The sequence below is a fragment of the Lates calcarifer genome, linkage group LG3, assembly GCF_001640805.2.
Source record: "Lates calcarifer isolate ASB-BC8 linkage group LG3, TLL_Latcal_v3, whole genome shotgun sequence".
NCBI classification, from domain to species: Eukaryota; Metazoa; Chordata; class Actinopteri; family Centropomidae; genus Lates; species Lates calcarifer.
The window spans coordinates 12,189,303-12,208,371 of NC_066835.1; the positions used below are offsets into that span (position 1 = coordinate 12,189,303).

The following is a 19,069-nucleotide window of genomic DNA, read 5'->3' on the forward strand; positions in this document are numbered from 1 at the left end:
TTTTTTCCATAATCACATCATTGTATGCTTAGTTTATTGTTGTATAACTCCCATTTCATCCAATTAGCTCTAGTTCTTTGCTGCTTTGCTTTGTACTTGACCAGTTTGTTCCTTGTCAAGATATATCCATCACATTTCCTTCTTATAGAGCAGTGCCTTCAAATGGAAATATCAAGTGGCCGCAGGCTCTGATTACTGATTTACTAACCATAATGTTACATAACCAAATGCAGCATCTGAGGAAAGTCAATAGTTGTAGCTAAACAACAGCTTTTAAGAAACAAAAAATGGAGATTAGTTGAATTCTGAGCTATTTTTCTAATATTACAATTTCATAAGTTGTGAATAGTAAATATAAAAGGAACATGCCCAAGCAATGCCAGATTAGCTTGGATTATTTATGATATAAACTCATTAAAACATCAAATAAAAGGCTTACTGTGCTTATTTTACTGCTCTAAATAAGGTAGTGTAATTGCATAATACTACATCAGTTGAGACAAGAACAGAGCACAGTTATGTACTATTTATGGCATTGTGTTTCAAGACCTTTATTTGTAAGGCAGTAATATTTTTAGATAAGACAATCAGTAGCATTTTTTAACCGCTGTTCCAGCAGCCTGACTCAGTGTGGTATTATCACAGTGTAATACTGGTGCAGAGCTCGCTCTCCCTGTTAGTTTGCGTCCTCTGTAAAGGAGCAACAGCAGGCAGCTGCCACTGAGATGGATGTGCTGTGTCATCACTTCTCCTGCCAAATGATGGCTTGCCTCACCTCTCCTTTCCTTCCTGCTCCTCTCCCCATCTATTCTCCACTCCTCACCTCCTCTCTCTGTCCCCACCTTTCTTTCCTCTTACGCCTGGTTACTGTACACATCCTCTCCTCTTCACTGCCAATGTCTCATCTGTTCCTTCTCCTCTGTATCCCAGAGCACTCCTCCTCCCTCTCTTCTCTACTCTCCTCTCTTCCTCTTTCTCTATTGCCCCCCTGCCCCCCTCCCCTCTGCTCTCCTCCTGTCTGGTTTATCTGGGTTTCACATGAAACTTTAATTGCATGTAAATCAAAGCGCTGCAGATGTGATTAGGCTTTTGTGCTGCTTTAATGAGTGGAGCCTGGACTATTGAAATATGGTACAGTAGCTGGCTAAAGCCACAGGCAAACTCAACTTTTCATTCTGCCAAAAGAAATCCTTTTTTTCTCTAAGAAATAAAGTTTTTAGGGATAAAGCAAAAAAAAAAAAAAAAAAAACTTGCTGAGAGGATTGTTGATAATTTGAAGGTTTATTGGTCTTGCCATTCTACTCACTACATAAAAAGCAGTATAAATATTTAGGCCTATTCAGGCAGCAGTGTTTAATGGGTTTTAAAAGTACTCATTACCACGATATGAGTATATAGCATATATGTGTATGTTGGCAGGGTAATGATGATATGTCAGGAGAATTGTGTTTGACATTTTACAATGGTAATTAGCATTCAGTCTAGTCACTCTGATTACAAATTGCAAGTACTGGATTAATAGAAAAGGTAGGAGTTCTGAGATGTGACATTTACCCAGCAGCAGCACAGAAGGTGCTTAAGTTTTTTTATGTTCAACCAAATATTTGCTTGTGCTGAACAGTTTAAACACTTACTGTATGTGACTATTGCTGCCAAGTGAAAATGTTTGAATCCTGTGTTGACTTTTTAACCAGTGTCTCCTGTACGTGAGAAACCATCTGTGTTATGTGTATATATGCATATTTATATGGTTTCAACTGTGCGTGCACACATTTCTCCATGAACCTCAATCTCATGTAACTAAAATGCAATTAGCCTGCCAATTAGCGTACTCAAACATTACTCACATAGCATATAAACACTGGCACTATGTACACAGGCGGATGCATCTTAATTTGTCTGTTCATTTTCAAGAAGGTCACGCCTCCTTTGAAGCCGTTGAAGAAGGTTAAGACCGGGAATGATGGCATTAATTGTTTTTAAAGATAGGGTTTTGTTCAAGAGATGAAAGAATCTGCACTGTCAAAGGATAAAGTCAAGGACAGAGCATGGCGTGATTTTCATAAGACATAATAATCACATTTTAACCTTGACCAACTCCACTTTTTTGTCTCTTTTTGTGGTGAATGACATGAAAATGTAATTACATCCGTTGGCTTAAGTGTTATAATTTCAGCTCCATGTGAAAGTCTTATCTTTGTATAGCATGCTCCCAGTGTTACATAACTGATGCATGCGTGCAGCTGCATAAATGAGTCTTTTCATGCACAAATATGCACACAATTGCTCACACATGCATACACACAGAAGTACATAAATTGTAACGACAGTATGTTTCGCTGCAGTGATATGGTTTGCTACTGTGATAATGCTAATCATCCATTATTTTGCCCACTTATTCTTCAGGGTCACAGACATGTCAGCCATCAATTAGAAATTAACATTGTTTTGGGATGGATGACACATTTCTCACTCAACTTTGTTTATTGTCCTTTCCTCTTTTCTTCTTTTCTCTCTTTCTCTCTCTCTCTCTTGTATGTTTCCTCGTCCTTCCTTTTCATTCAGTGCATCGTCCACCTGGCCTAACAGGTGTTGTTGGCAAACCCTGAGCGTGTTGTCTCCCCTCTTAAAACTCATATTGTTTATTCAACTGTACTACTTCCTGGGTTTTCCAGCATTCTTAACACCAAAATCATCTTTGTGCAGTTAGATTAGGAGGACCAGTCTCACAGCAAAGACGCTTTGGGGATTCAGCGTCTTACAAAGAGTGCCACAGAAGGAGAGAAGAGAAGAGACACAAGGAGTAAGAGGAACGATAATAGACTAAGAATGGGGGAGATACAGAGGGAGGGGGAGGTAGAGGAGACGGCTGGGTGGAAGAAAGAGGAGAGAGAGGTAAACGAGGGCACACAAATGAAATGAGATGAACAATGAGCGGGGAAAGAGGATGACAGAGTGAAGAAAAGACAGCAGATGAAGAAGAGAGCGGTGCGGCAGAGGAGGGATAAAATAGAAAAGGCAAAGATAACAGGTGGAGGATGAAGGAGAGTGGGTGAAAAGACAACGAATGAGAGTGACTCAAGAATAATGGAATGAGAATATTGGTAAAGAGGAGGAATTAAAAAGACTGAGCCAAACCAAAAAAACATTACAGATAATGAAAAAGAATAATAATAGGACGTAGGAGAGTAAGACAGGCCTGCACACTATCTGGGAGTCTGCTAATTGGTGCCGATTGTGGTGGTGGTACGGAGGTTTCACAGAGATCACAGACTGCAGGAATGGAGAGTCTCTTGTCTCCACCAGCTAAGGGACAGGATGCTCCATTCTTCTTAAAAATTAATGACAGTGGAAACTGAAAAAGCTCGGACCTTGTCACATACAATTAGTGTGCTAATCGTTTCACCTCTAACATCCACGCATTGAGCAATTTATTAGGAACACACTTGTACACCTGCTTATCCATCTGATTATCCAATCAGCCAGTCACATACCAGTAGTGCGATGGATAAAATCATGCTTGGGAAAGAAATGTGATCTCAGTGACTTTGACCATGGCATGATTGTCAGTGCCAGATGTGCTGGTTTGAGTATTTCTGAAACTGCTGATCTCCTGAGATTTTCATACACACTGGTCTCTAGAGTTTACTAGTTTTTAATGGTGTGAAGAACAAAAAACACCCAGCGAGCAGCAGAGAAGTCATGGCGCTAACATTTGCTTTAATTAGCTAGCTAGCTACAGCTAAGAAAATATGCCAGTTGTTATTTCAACATGTAAAATTGGTGGTTTCTGGCTCAAAATGAGAAGCCTGCCTGCATCGTCTGAAATCAAGTATCCATTGTTTGAAACATTTTTTAGAATTCTGAGTGATAAACGTGTTATCCCCTATCATTATAAACTGCACATATGCTAAGTAAGTGCAGAAAGCTTAGCAACATAGTGCCCAGTTATTAGAAATATTGATGCTTCTAAACACCTTAGCGAAATTCCTATAGATTTTGTTCAAAATATGCATACCAAAGATCAGCTGATTTACTTCCATCCAGTCATCCATCACTTAAAATCACCATAATGGTGAAGTTGTAGAATCTTTTTTCATCAGTATCACAGCCACAAATAAGCTCCCGCTGCTCATCATGCTGAGAAATTATACTCAGAGCTGTGTGGCATGACAAAAGAATGAATACTTGGACAGATCCACAAGGAGTGTAATGATAGTAATTAAAGGGACAATGGTGACTGGTATATAATTTCACACACAGAGTTATGTCAGTTGTTTTGTTTTAACAGTGTGCCCCAGTTACTTCATGGGCGAAGTAAGAGTGAGAGGGATGAATCTGAATTTTAGATGTCAGATGATTTCAAACACCCCCTCAAATGTGCCTGGGGATGATGTAAAACTGGAGGGCCAAGATGACAGACTGTCTTAAATTATATTGCACACAAGACACAAAAAAAAAAATACACTCACAAATCCAAAGACATGTGCACACACACATAGATGAACACAGACCACTGTGTGTTTTCATACACATATCTGTCTGTATCGAAATGCTGAATCTATCTTCTAGTCAAAAATCGAAGCAGATATAATCAGTGTTTTTGTCTCACTTCCTGGTCACAGATGGTTTAGAAACTGCATTTTCCATCCCTCTGTGATGTGCCTCAGCAGGTGGGTTATCGCTTTTTTTCTCTCCTCTCCTCTCCTCCCACTCCTCTGGGAAATGGAGAAAGAGAGGATCTAGAGAAAAGTAACAGTGTGGTCAGACAGCCAGAGATTTGCTCTAATTAGGTACCATGGTTGAACAGACAGTATTTACAGACTCAGGCAGATAGGAGTCTGTTACAGAGTTAATACTGTCAGTTTCTGTGAGATTAATGCTTTTGAACGTACACACTTCTTTGCATTTGTGTGTCATGCTTATGTATGTCTGCATACATTGTAAAGTGAGTTTTTCTGTGCTCCTCTACATGCTGGTCATCAGTGCTCCTGTATCTGGCTGTTCCAAGTATCTATAGCTTCTTTTCCAAGGATTTCCTTTGCCTGCACTCTCCCTCTGTCCTCCAACACCCCCCTCCCCCCAGCCTCCTGCCTTATGTAAGGGTATATTACTCAGGTCAGGCAGAGACAGATAAACCCCTCAAGGACCTCTCATTTGGACTGGGGTCACAGAACACATCTTTTCCCTCTCCTCTCTCCCTCTCTCCTTGTGTTTTCTCTGTGTCTCTGTGACTCTGTGCACCTTACTCAGCAGAAAGAAAAAGTGGTTGACCACATGCACATCTGTGCGAAGCACTGACAGTGTGTCTGCATGTTGGCATGCACATGAGGATATCAGTGAATTGTGTCCATTCTTTGTTCTTTTGCCAGGTATGGTATTGTGCCTTCACTGATTTGTAAGTGCTGTGTGTGTGTGTGTGTGTGTGTGTGTGTGTGTGTGTGTGTGTGTGTGTGTGTGTATGTTAGTGCATCACACAAAACAAAAAGAGACAGCGAGACAGGTTGCTGTGGGGGAGGGAAGGCTCTCCCACTGTGTGCCAGGTGACTGTGTGTGGTCCAACTAGAAGTGAGATACAACAAAACAACAGATGGATTGACAATACAGCATTATCACTGGGCTACTGATCAAGTGTGATACTAAAACTGCTTGGAGGAAAGAAAACACACAAATTACCTCACACTGACTGAAATATTTAAAATATTGTATAAAAGATTGCAATGCCTCTCCAATATGTGAAGGACGCTAAGATAAATATTAAAAATCACAGTCTAACTGTAAATCTGTGTATTCTGTGGTGAAAAGCCTGTGAAAAAATTGCTTTTAATTTAGAGCTAAGAATATCCATAACATGGAGCTACAAGGGCATAGGTATACATATGGTCAACAGTGCTGAACCACATGATCATGATGTAGCAGCTGTCCAATAATGTAACCGCTCCAGGACATATAGTACTGAGGGTGTACTGGGGCTTTACATCTAGAAAGTGAGAGAGAAATGATGAATGAAAGAAAGAAAGGAAAGATGATGATATAAAAGAAGAGAGTATAGTATGCAGCATGGAAGGGGGTTGGTATATTGTGTGTGAGTGTGGGTGTGTGAGAGAGCTTGTGTTTGCTTGCATGTGCACTTTGTGTGTGATGTTGCCTCATCTCTGCGCGAATGCTCTTTGTAACATTCTCTCCCCCGGCCAAGCTTAGGCTTTTAACAATTCATGCTGGGGCTAACAGGAGGGCGCACTATGACTGCAGATAGACGAGGGAGTGAAAAGGAGGGAGAAGAGCAACAAAAGAGGGATGAAGAGAATGTGTGAGAAATGTGCAGTGACAGAGAAGAGAACTGGAGCTTGGCAAAACAAAGAGATGCTGCTGATAGCTTTTGATATCTCTGTCAGGGTCTAACAGAAACACCCTTGAAATATTTAGCGGAAGACTTCAGTGCAGATGAGAAGAACAAGCTCTCTGCCCGATAGTTCATTCAGAGAGCTGAAAGTGTTGAGTTTTCAGAGGAAGAATCAGCTTGACAGAGCTGGTATGACACCTTTTATGTTCACATCATTACAATGAAACCTTATTGTCAATAACTGGAAATGTACAGTGAATTAGAAGTGTTTTGTGTAGGATCATAACCCTTACATTCTTCCTTATGGGCCTACTTGGCATGGTCTGTAGTGATGCAGTGACATCTGCAAACAAAATGTCACTGAAACGTAAGTTGCAGTAAGGTTTACAGAAGGTAGCGTGTCAAACTGTTTTCTGCAATACAAACCGAGTAGAGCTCTGTACCATGGCAACCTCAGTTTGTAGAGCAGTGTAACAACTCCACTACTTGACATCATCTTGACTTCATCTCCAGAGCATATTGCAGAGTTTATTATGGCAACATTTGGTTTGTATTTCCATTTACAATGGATATTTAGTTTAGATCATTTAAGTAGGTACCCAGTTTCATCTCCAGATTGTCTCTGAAAACCACAAAGTTGGTTGGTGTATTGGAGGTTCTATGGATATCTTAGCCATATGGACAATGTTGTGAACATCCTGTCAACTTCACCTGAAGGCGATCTGTTGTATTGATATATTGTAAGTGTTCAGGGCATTCAGTAACATAAAATTTTCATTTCCTAAGAACCACCTGGAAAAGATGATGGAAGTAGCTATTTGAAAGAGAATAGTCTAGTCTCATGAAATGATGCACCTGTTCAGGAACAATACTTAATTTTACTCTGGCACACGCTGTGCATTAGACATCAGCGTGGATGGATCCATGCCGATTACACCAACTCCTGGCCTTTCCTTGACATGTTTATTGTGTTTATTCAGTGTTAGTATTGTAATGTTTATTTGAACAGTAACAGGGGAATAGTGTCATGAACTAAAGTTTGGAATAATAAGAGTTATAACCACATTCTTGCTGCTGCCTCACTCACTCACAGACACGCACACACTCTCACAGAATATCTCACTCTCTCCCTCCCGTTTACTCGGTCACTTCAGGATGACAGTAGAACAGCTCTTGGGGATGTGAAGGAATCATATTTGTAGATTCATACAATAGCTCCATTATTTCACTCGGCTGCCTCTTAACCTAAGCCTATACACACACATTCCCACCAGCCCCCCTGTAGCTGGAAGCTTCTCTATTGTTGTCGAGCTGTGCAAATAGGAGATGAGGCTGCTAAATAAAGGCAAAAGTTGAGGATGGTATGGTTCCAAGAGGGGACAAAATCATATGTTTCTGCTGTGAGAGCAGAGTAGGCATAAAGAGTAGAATTTTACAGTGAGAAATAAAAAGTGATACATTACACGGTGGTGCAGTGGTTGGCACTGTCTCCTCACAGGAAGAAGGTTCTAGTTTCTAACCTGCTAGGCTGGATCCATCTGTGGTCTGTTGACATATTGTTTGTTGTCTCCTCTGTCAACTTGTAAAAGCTTTAAAATATAGCTAAAGAATTCTCACATACCCTCACTCATATCACAAACAAACAGGAGAACACACCATACTGTAACTACAGATTGGAGTATTAATTCCCATCAAGAGGCCTTTTGACTCATTCCAGGTGATTCCTGAAAAATACATTTGTTGCCAATCAACCTACCTGATTAAATTAACTTTGAATAATACAACAACCATGTTGGACATATGTCAGAACACCTGCTTGAGATTTTTACCCTAGTTCAACAAGACGCCTCGCATGTAAACTAATCTATCATTTATCAGCTTCCCTAAATGAAAAGACCTGTATACTTGCGCACCCGTTCTGGCTCTCGCACCAACATGAGTACTGATGAAAGATGGATCAAAGGTAACACGTTGTTATGGGCTGTTATGCACGATATGGTTACTGTACCATATGTAAAAACACATGTTCTTAACTGAGATGATGGGGTATTCATGGAAGAGTGGAGTCAAAACTCGTTGCGTTGCAGATCCTCCTCTTTGGTAATATTTCAGAGATGAAGACAAAGATAAAATGAATGTCTTTATATTGGCTGTAGACTTATGTTTAAAGACTGGAAACATTTAATCTTGTCAGGGCTATTAAAATAAACTGGCTCTGCTTGAGACAGCTTTTCCCAAGGAGTTCATTACATTTTTCTGCTTTTGTCATCCCATAATGGGCATACGTGTCACTGTACTGTACTGTTTTGAGCTATCTGTGCCATGCTTGTGTAAACCCAGAGTGCTCTGCTACGAGCAACTACGCCAATTTCAATGTCTTTTTATCTTATAGGGGATACTAACATTTACCACATACAATATACCGTATACTTTTCTGGTCTAATCGTGTCAGTGCAGAAGTGAGGGAGCTGAGTTTTTACTGTGTTGGAAGTTCGAGTTTGTCTCACAGCCTCAGATGCATTTCTTTGCCTCCTGTAGCTCTCTCTTCACTCTCCTCTGCTCAGTAAAATAAAAAATTAAAGGAAAGAGTGAACAGGTCATTCATGAGAGACTGAAGACCTGCTGCGGGTTTTGCTGATGTAAGGCTGTATTTGTTGCGGTAAGGAGAAAAGAGGAGATTCCTACATGATGCATCAAAGCCTATGAAAATGTTCTGGAAATCTAAACATTTCCCAAAAACAAACATAATGTGTGTGAGTATGTGTCTAAGATAGACGTGCATGCATCTACATCTGTGTGACCCCTCTTCTGAACACATCACATTCACTTCATGTGAAGCGCCATTTTGAAGCCAACCATTTTAACCCAACTGCAGTGCCAAAGTAGAATCTATTGTGAAGAGCTTTTGCCTGTCCAGAATATCCCAGCTGCTTGGGTTAGATTGTACAAAATCACCAGAGGGCATATGTGCTTTCTAGTTTCCTTTTTCTGACTGTTTTTGTTGTGTATTTGAGTCACTGGGGCCTTTTAGAGACTTTAAACTCCTTGCCTGTTGTGAGGACCAGATCAGCCAGGTTTCTTAATTTAGAGGCTCACGCAGGCTCATTACTATGTTACCCATCATTAAACAAGACATCACCCTTATCGGTGTGAGTAACGCTCCCTTCAAGGCATGCAATTAACCTGTAAGAAAATGCGTCTTATTCTCACTTTTTCTCCCTCCTCCTCCTTTCACCTCCTCATTTAGCCTCTATTAACAGTTCACAGACGTTTTGGTGATGTAAGCATTTTTAATTGTTTCTTTGGAAGCAAGGTAATTTTTTTTTATCAGTTTCCAGTTGTACAGCATGACATAGCTGTACTATATGTGCATACAGTTAAGGCCTTTTGTAGAGGTAATAAATTGTATCCAGCTCCGTAATAGTTCGATTCCTCGTTGTCAGGTGCTTAGAGCCCATTGGTGGAACACTGATTTATTTGGCAGCCCAGGGGATTCTTTTTCTCCCATGTTTATCTCTGAGAACAGGGAAGAGTATGGGAAATTTAATTTTTCATTATTCATTAAGACATACTTAATCCCTGTTTGAAAGGATGGGTTTAGCTGCATTTGAATGGCAAATGAAGCAGGACTGGAACTGCAAAATTTTGATTAGTCCAAGAATTCAATTTCCACATATTAGGTAACATCATTTATCACCCATGCCTCAAACATTAGTTACACTGGATTCTCAATACAAACGTGTATGGTATGTTCAGTATCCTCACCAAGTGTAGCCAGATATATTCAGCTTTAAATGGCATTAAGGAACATGTAGAGGGTTCGCGTGGGCAGTGCGTTTTGTTGGCAAACGAGAAAGTCGTTTTTGTGCAAGGTGGGCAGTTTGACAGGTTTGTGAAGAGCCAGGAGACCTCTGAGAACATGTAGACCTCCCCTTTCCTCCTCTCTTCCTCCTTGATGGATGAACCCTCTGTTTGACAATGTACTGTCAGTTGCTGTCAGATAAAACAACCTACTCTCTGTCTCCCTCACTGTCTTTGTCTGTCACCAGTTATCAAGATACTAGTTCAAGAACCATATTAAACACAACATTACCTTGACTGGTTTGCTTGTAACTGAATATCTCAACACTATCACAGTGCATTTCCTTAAATTCTACCACAACAACGCTGGTCTGCATGCTAACGTACACACATACTGCACGCTTGAATATACACATTTAAAAAGGCCAGATGCCTTGCAGCAATGGAAATATTTTGAGGTAAATGTCAGCTATATAAATTCACATTGCCTCCATAGAGTACATTTGCTCACATTCCCCTCTATCGCCTCTGCTTCAGGCACTTCTACCCACAATATTTAGATTTTGAACTCATTCACTTCAGAACAAAACAGACAGACATGGCTACACATCCCAGAGCTGAAAAGTACAGGTGCAGCTGCTCACTGTGTGCCTATGCAGCAACAAGACAGTTTTTGTTAGTTTGGATGAATATCTCACACCATTTGAAAGTATAAGAGCTTCACTTCCTTTCCTACTGTGTCAAATAAGATGCAAAGATCATTTAAATCTCCCAGGTATGTTACACACAGATTAGATTTTCTTTGAAGTTGCTGTGGTCGTTTAGGACTCAGGCCATGACTATCTTTTTTTCCTCTCATATATTTATTTCCTGCATCATAAGGCCCAAACACCTGATATTGCTGGCACTTTGATTACTTTAAAGCTGAAATGCTCTGTTAGCCGCCTGGGTTTTTTATTTTATTTTATTTTTTTTTATCAAATCTGGCTTTAAGCTCTTTAGATGATACAGACTGAGGCTGCATTTAAATCCCCTGCAGTGCAGTCACTGTAAAATTGCCAGAATCTCCCCAGGATTCAAGCATCAGCAACATTAGCTGAGGTGAGGCCAGGGCAAATGCTTTAACCACAAGTGCTTCATCAGACAATAAATAAGGGTCTGTAATGGCAAGTATGAGTGCTTGTTTGAATCATCAACTCATTTATATTTCCAGGAATTACTACAACTATTTATTAGAAGCACTAATTTCAGTGACTTAGTAGGATTTGGTTTTTCAGCTCAGCACATGTTCAGCCTCAACTAAACACGCTCAGTGAGGTTACTGGCCTCACACTTACAGATGTGACCTTCACCCCCTCTCACATCTAATTGGTACATTCCTAATCCTACCATAGAGTCATCTGCTGCGAATGGTCAGGCAGCTAGCTGACACCTCTGATTTGCTGCTAGGCCCGGTCGTGACCCACCCACTCTATCTATTAATATGTGTGTGTACTTGTGTATGTCTGCACACATCCCAGCCTGTCTAAGCAATTTATTTCTTTCTATCCATCTATTCTGTTTGTGTGACTAATTGACAGACAGTAAACCAGGTAAATAACACTGACAGCTTTTGACACTAGTTGGATGCCTTCATACTGTATGTGGAATCAGGTCAAAGGGGATTTATCAAATCACTCAGAGCGGCGTAATGGGCCATTTCCTTTTTTATGGAGTCTCTTTTAACTGTATGGTATCTTTGAACATATTATAAGTCATAATTTGGGATGAAAAATGTTCTGTCCTCTGGTGGTGTTCAGACTGTGCATGACTTAGCAGGAAGCGAGAGGCCCTCCTACTGAGCTTTGCCTTATGTTGGAGTACAGTTGCCTGGTTACATGTGTAGTTAGCAAAACTGGTTTAATGTGTATTTTGACTCCTACTCAGATTCAGTGACAGAGAAAGAGAGACAAACGTTGATGCGTGCAGGCAGGAATCATGTGAATCAAGCAAATATTTAACAAGCTCCCAACTGTTACTCTTTTCTCAAACAGGGCCCACATCTTCATCCTCAAAATGCAGTTTCAAGCACAAAGAATGTTAGTATCTTAAGTGTAATTGAACATAACCATCATCATTTCTAAAATCATAATTAAAATCATGATTTTTGTCTCAATAATGTCTTATAGTCGTATAGATCAGCAGAAGTCATGGCAAATGTAAAACTCTTATCATATTATTGCAGTATTCTCAGTGTTTTATTGTGTTCATTTCCTCTCAACAAGGCCCCTCATTAGATACCCATCAGTGACTGCTGCATCACAGCACTCATTTGATTGCAAACCAGTGAAAACTAGTTTCTGTGTGCCTGCCAGCTGTGAATGCTTGGCACATGAAGGAACAATTGTGATTTGTAAGCTACTACACTGCCACATTAGTGGAGACAAATTCACTGTAAATGTTTGAAATGTTTGTGCTGGAGACCTGTGTTTTAGTGTGGGGAAGGGGACACTTGGAAACAAGGCTTCTGCACAAAGAGTGACAGAATAAACACATAAAGAAACACACAATAGAATAGTTAATCAGTTGTTAGTTGGGAGCTACTAAAGGGATTTTATTTTATGTTTTGTGGTTGAATTTTCACAGACTCTGCATGTTACAGGTGTACTGGTAGTTGTTACTGTATATAGCTGATCTTCATTGCAAATACTTAAGTCTGTATATAAAGGTCCACACACATATTTATTGTGTGTTCACTCTAACACTTGTATTTGTAACTTAAATAACAAAAACTCAGCCTTGAGGTAACATGGTTTTATGATAATAAAGTAGGAAAAAAATAAGAAAATAATTGCCCTCTGTTGTTACAAGGTTAAGGAAGAAGATACACACAGTGTGTGGTAAATTCTGTTTGACACCCACAATGCATGTAGTGCACAGTGCAGCCCACTTTGTGGCCTCAGCAACACAGCCCTTTATCATATACTGGGTGCTGCTGTCTTCTGCAAAACACAACTTACTAAGTATTTCCAAAGCAACAGTAATATGTTTTTCACAAGCACAAATGGTGATGAAGCAGACATATTCAAAATCATATTCTGTACAAAATCAAATAGTTTCTCCTGACTGGAAAGATCACAGGCCACAAAGCTAACAACCATTTTCCCCAGTCTTCTTTTTGTCTCTAGGGCCCCTTGCTTACCAGAAATGGCTTATTTGATTTACACAGAGTTTGAGTCTGAATCAGAATTTTCCAAGACAGTTCACAAAGGTTTATTGTTTCAGTGCAAATTAGAACAAAGTAAAGTCAGCAGCTAGTGTGGAATATATTCAACAACATCGATATTTCAGAAAGCTTCTGTGTAGGTTTTGTTCTTGAAAAAGTCACCTTATTCAACAAAGAGAGAAGTAATTGCAGTTACATTTTAAATCTCGGATCCCCTAGGCAAGAGTTCTTAAGAAAACAAAGTTATGCTACAAAGTAGAACAATAACACTGAAATGCTGGAAGGCTGAGTGAGGCTTAAAATTAGATTTAAAATGCTAGTGATGTGAAAGACAACTAATACATATGACAACATAATTAGTTTGTTTTCTTGGGCTAAATATTTATTCAGATGTTGTACTGTATTAAAAAATAAGCAGAAAGGCTATACGCTGTATTCCAGCTTCGCAGGAGATTGTGAGCGATTGTGTGAGTACTTGAATTCTTGAAAGCGGATGCATTGCAGCCTGCAAAGACTGGACAGAAACCTCACGACGCTGCCACTGCTGCAGCTCAACAGACAGGTGTTATCAATAGAGACCACGGAGTAAGAACAGAAAAAAGTGCTGTGCTGTGTATGTGAGTGTGTGTGTGCGTTTCTGTGAGCCACAGAGAGAGCAGATGATCGGTTTGAGGATGAGTGTGAAGTCAATGTAAGGCCACCAGAGTGTGTGTGTGTATCAGTAGCTATATGCATAGTTAGTTTATCCAGCAAAGTGAATCTAGTGACTTTCAGCAGCCAATAATAAGATAATAATCAGAGATACAGATAAATGACTGGATGCCTCATTCTAGAGACAACACTGTTAAGTCACACTTCTGCTACAATAATGACTCATTCCTTTGTTTTTATGTGTAACGTGCCTGGTCACAGGTGCATGCTTGTTTCATAGTATAAACACATTCAGTCCCCCTGGAATATACTGTTTCTGTATCATGCATATTTGTCACTTAACATGCCTGTAGCTGGGTGTGATGGGCGTGTGTCTCTATGCGACCAAGAGAAAGAAGTGATTGTGTGTGTGTTATTTACAGCACGGGGGCTGCCTTTGGCGAAAACCTGAGCACTTGAGAGATATAGCGAGGCGGACAGAATCTAAAAATACCACGGCTGAGCGAGCAGGGCTTAAGAAGAAGAGGAAGAAGAAGCAGTGGCTGTCTTCACTGTCAACCCTGCCTCTTGGTCTTCAGGCTGCACGCTGCTGTCTCAGAATGAAATATTAGGCCTTTATAAGCAAATGGAAACAAATCCATCGGAGACCAGACTGCTAATTTAAAGTGACGGCTAGAACAAGCTGGGATTTTATATCAGATATTGAACGTTTGATCTGTTTGGTGACTCAGTGTGATGTAAAGTGCATGAAACAGCTATAATGAGATTGTTGATGGATTGTTTGAGCCTCAATCAAAATAGAAGAAAAAAGATCATGTGGGCTCATGAGGAATGAGCATTAGAGTTTGATCCATGACAGTTTTTTGTTGACAAATTAAAAATAATTAAAATGCTGAGCCATTTTCAGACCTTTACATTCACAGCACTTCAGTGTCTTTAGCTTTGACTTCAAAGGTCACGACCAGAGACCATGTACCTGTCCTCTTTGTCATCTCTTTCTCCAAAAATGGCACACGGTTGAAATCATTTACCCCCCACACATTGTGCATGTCACCAGCCATCCCATTGTCTCTCTGTCTTTCTGTGTACTGCTTTCTTACTGTGTCTTTCTCTCTCACACACACACAAACAGTCTCAGAGGACCATTACATGTCTAATACTGTCTGCACACACAGGCGCACAAACACTGGCTTTAGTCCCAGGCCTTTGGCGGGCAGTAGAGGCAAACTAGCCAGGAAGTCCACTGAGGCTTTCATCCATCCATCCATACATCCATCCATTTGTCCATCAAGGCTTCAAACATAACCTCCACTCCATTGGCACAGCCTATGGCTGCACCTGATATGTGAAGTACATTACAAAGTGTAAATGACTGTGAACCAGCTCTGCCATGACTTGAATTAGCTGTTGATGGCCTCTAAAAATATATATTTCCATTTGAAAAGGAGGCTGTTAGTGTTACTTGTTATTTACGGTCACTTAAATGGAGTCTGTCAGCGCTCTAAATGCAATATTTTTTATATCTAAGGAATCTTACCAAACAAAATTCTGAATGAGCTCTAATTAAGATCACTACTTTCTACTGAAAGGGCGTCTCAAATGTCCTCAATGGAGTAAGATTAGTTCCTGTTGCAAGTAAGCTCAAATTAGTGTTTGCCTGCACAAAAGAAACATGGTGACCAATCTTGTCTGATGAACACTTAACGCTAAGAGATGCATTTTTGCTCCGTGAGCCAAGCTGTGAGAAATTGACTCTATTTAGTAAACTCTAAAGCTCGAGTTGAATCGTGAAGATTTGAATTACCCTTGATGGCGAGTTTCCTCTCTACTTTTCAGCTGCAGACAGTTCTTTCAGGTTTGGTCTCTGTGCTTCTATATATAGACACACATTTACATGCCATATAAAAGGACACTCACAGTTCTGCTTCAGTCTTCCTACACACACACACAAAACTCACACTCTTGTAAACACAAAACAAATTAAATGCAGCCTGCAGTTTTACGACAGAAGAGAGCAAAGTTCCTTAGCAGGTAAATGGTTCTCTGCTTGTTTATTATGTCTGTAGATGAAATTTGTATAAAAAGAATTCACACGCAGGTGCATGATCTCCCACACATTGTGCAAACCACACATGCGTGTTGTTACCCACACACATACACACACACACCCCCTGACCTACCAGCTTTTTTCCTGTGGGTTCTGCTTCCTGTATTTGTAGAGCTCATATCAGATGTTTCTCTACTGCTGAAAACAGATATGAGCGTAATTATATTAAGACTCTCATTTCATATTGATCTGTCTGCACAAATAGCCATCTGAACAAGCAGAACAAGATTATTTAATTTTTATTTACGTTATTTTTATTTCCCCTGGGTTTTGGGGGGTCACACAGTGGAGAGGTGAGGAGAGCAGACAGCACATTGTGAGTACATGGTGTGTACAGTCGCCCTGCTGAGGTTGAGCAAAAAATAGGAAAAAAAGACTGTGACGGGACAGTATCAGTATTTTTTGACCTACATGATGATTGCGGGAACAGATCCACCAAGTAAGACTACAAGTACAAACTCAGGTAGTACACCAGAATGTTCAGTTCATGTTTTTCCTGTAAAAGGTTTTCAGCTGGAAATATTTCGTTTTCATTTTGAAAGCAACACTATGACAGGAAATTCATTGCAAAAGACTTTCATTCATGTATTGATTTTGTCTTTTTCTCAAGAAGGAAATTCCTCTTTGTGTTTGTTTTAGAACAGGTGGCTCAGTTTTAGATTGTAGCAGCTATTCGGCTCATGAACCACAACAAATCATTTGCCTTTGTAATTCAATAAAAATGCTGTTATTTCATTTTTGACTAACAGTACAATTGACTTAGCTCCTATGAATCATCACCAGATGTGTATGTCTGTGTGAGCGTGCATTCACAATTGTACATATGAATCATTTCATACAAGCGTGTAATAGACTGTTTTGTGAGGTTATGCGAGCATTCGTGTGTCGATGTCTTATCTTTACAACTCTATGTGTGCACTCAGATGAATCTGAAGGTAATGTCTGTGAAGCTGCACAAATCGGTGCTCGTAGCTCCATCTGTCTGGGTAGAAATAGTTGGACGTAATGACTTGTGCTGTTACACTAAAGTCATCAGCACAAACTTAATCCTGCGGGCTAAATATGAGTGAGAGCTAAAGATAGTCCCCCCGTAACTACAGTAACGTGCGTAGCAAGATATGGTTATCTGGTAGATGATGATTAAGAAAAGACCAAGAGAGGGAAGGGGGAGGAAGGAGAGATTAGTAGAAAAGAGGCAGCATAAGAAGGGAAAATTTCAACGACAGGTGGTTTTATGTTCTAAAGAAACTGGAAAAGATTAAAAAAAAAAAAAAAAACAACTCATCATTAAACGTAAAAAATGACATTCATCTCAGTGTTTCAGGGAAATACTGACATAAACCATTCCTATCCATGCTTAACGTCTTGCTTAAGTTAAGAAGCTTTTTGGTTTTACAATAATGTGACATTTGGGAAATATTTGAAAACAGTGAATTTTTGTTCAGTTGTTTTCATATTTGAACCATATGGGAGGCATGTGACTTTCTTGGCAACTGTTAAAACTGTGTGTATGTAGATTTGATGGAGAGAGGAAGGACAGGTTTGCACATTGAGACAGCCAGACAAACAGACAGATGGACACACTTTCTGTGGGTACATTGTCTAAATAAATAGACCACGCAGGCTAATAATGGATTTAGAATTAGATTAGAGACAAAGAGGTAAAACGACAGGATCTAGCTCTATCGTTAATGCTGTCTGTCCACAAGCCCTAATTATAACTAAACGCACTGCCCCTCTGTCTCCCTTACTCCCTCTCTATCCCCCTGTTGCTAACCCCACACAATGCCTGACAACCTGAACAAAGCTTCCCTGAGGCCCCCAATCTAATAGAGCAGTCTCTACAAGACATCCACACACAGACACACACACACACCAGCCAACAGTGAGGGAAGGACAGAGCCAGGGGGGGAAGATGAGGGAGTGATGGAGAAAAAGATGGGTAGTAAGATTAAGGAGATAAATTGGACACTGAGTGAGGAATGACAGAGGGAGCGCTTTTCTTTTCCAAGTCTCTAAGGGCTGTTGGTGTGATGTTCATTATGAGTGAGCTCTGCTGGGACCTCATTGTTCTGTTCCTTGAGTGTGTGTGTGTGTGCGTGTCCATCTGCTGCAAGCCCCTTCAGGGCCCACCCTATTTTATCAGGAGTCTGGTCTGTCTGAAGGTTCCCATTCTCTGATCCTGCAGTAGTGTTAACACTCCTCAAGCAGTGTATTGATTTTGGGGGGTTGGTGTACATGGAGGAAAAGCAGAGAATGGTGCAGAGGTGTGTAAGACAGGCAGAACAACATATCCCAGGATGTACATGCAAATGGTCATAAGGAGGTCATGTTCATATTGCACCAACCACTGTCCTTGGTCAGTCTGCAAATAACTTTGGCTCCTTTTTCAATGATAAAACCACCCACCATCACTGTCTGCATGCTACCATGCTTTTACCATTTTCTTTATTATCAAGACAGAAAATAATCTTAGTTTTTTTTCATCAGTGCATCCAGGGGTTACCAGGTGGTAACACTAAGAAGAGCAGGTTATTGCAAGCTGTTGTTTGCCTAAGCAAGATTTTAGTTATCACGTGAGCTTCGTAATGACCAAAGTCTTGCCAGTTGATTCTGGCACTGCAGAGCGAACCATTTTCAATTGACCACCTCACATTCTGTGTTGGCATCAAGAAGATACTAATATAATTGGTTCAGCTCATACCTCCCACATGGAATCTTCTCCGTCACATTTTGGCCTATCATTTGCTTGGCTGCTCAAGTATAAAGTTAAAACTGCGTGTTTTCTCATCTCCATGTTCTCTCTGGTTTTTTACTGTCATTGTGTCAGTGGTAAAATATACTCTATTTGCTTCTCCCTGAGCACTAGTAAATATATGTCAAACCTGAGCAATGTGCAGCTCTCAGGGAAGACCTTAGTTACATGAAATGCAGCAAAATGACTCATAATAGTCAGTGTCAG

The 19,069-nt window shown here is 40.2% G+C and overlaps 1 protein-coding gene across 4 annotated transcripts in view; it reads left to right on the plus strand.

Moving 5' to 3' along the window:
- Positions 1 to 19,069, plus strand: part of dtnbp1b (dystrobrevin binding protein 1b) — a 61,763-nt gene that overhangs the window by 34,311 nt on the left and 8,383 nt on the right. The window contains exon 1 of one of the 4 annotated variants that reach the window (XM_018697981.2): positions 16,199 to 16,570. The exons of 2 other annotated variants lie outside the window; for them this stretch is intronic. In XM_018697981.2, coding sequence (XP_018553497.1) covers positions 16,519 to 16,570 — 52 coding nt within the window. In that variant the 5' untranslated portion in view covers positions 16,199 to 16,518. Of the gene's footprint in view, positions 1 to 16,198; positions 16,571 to 19,069 lie in introns of those variants that run through there. One more of the 4 variants, XM_018697976.2, reaches the window with a different exon arrangement.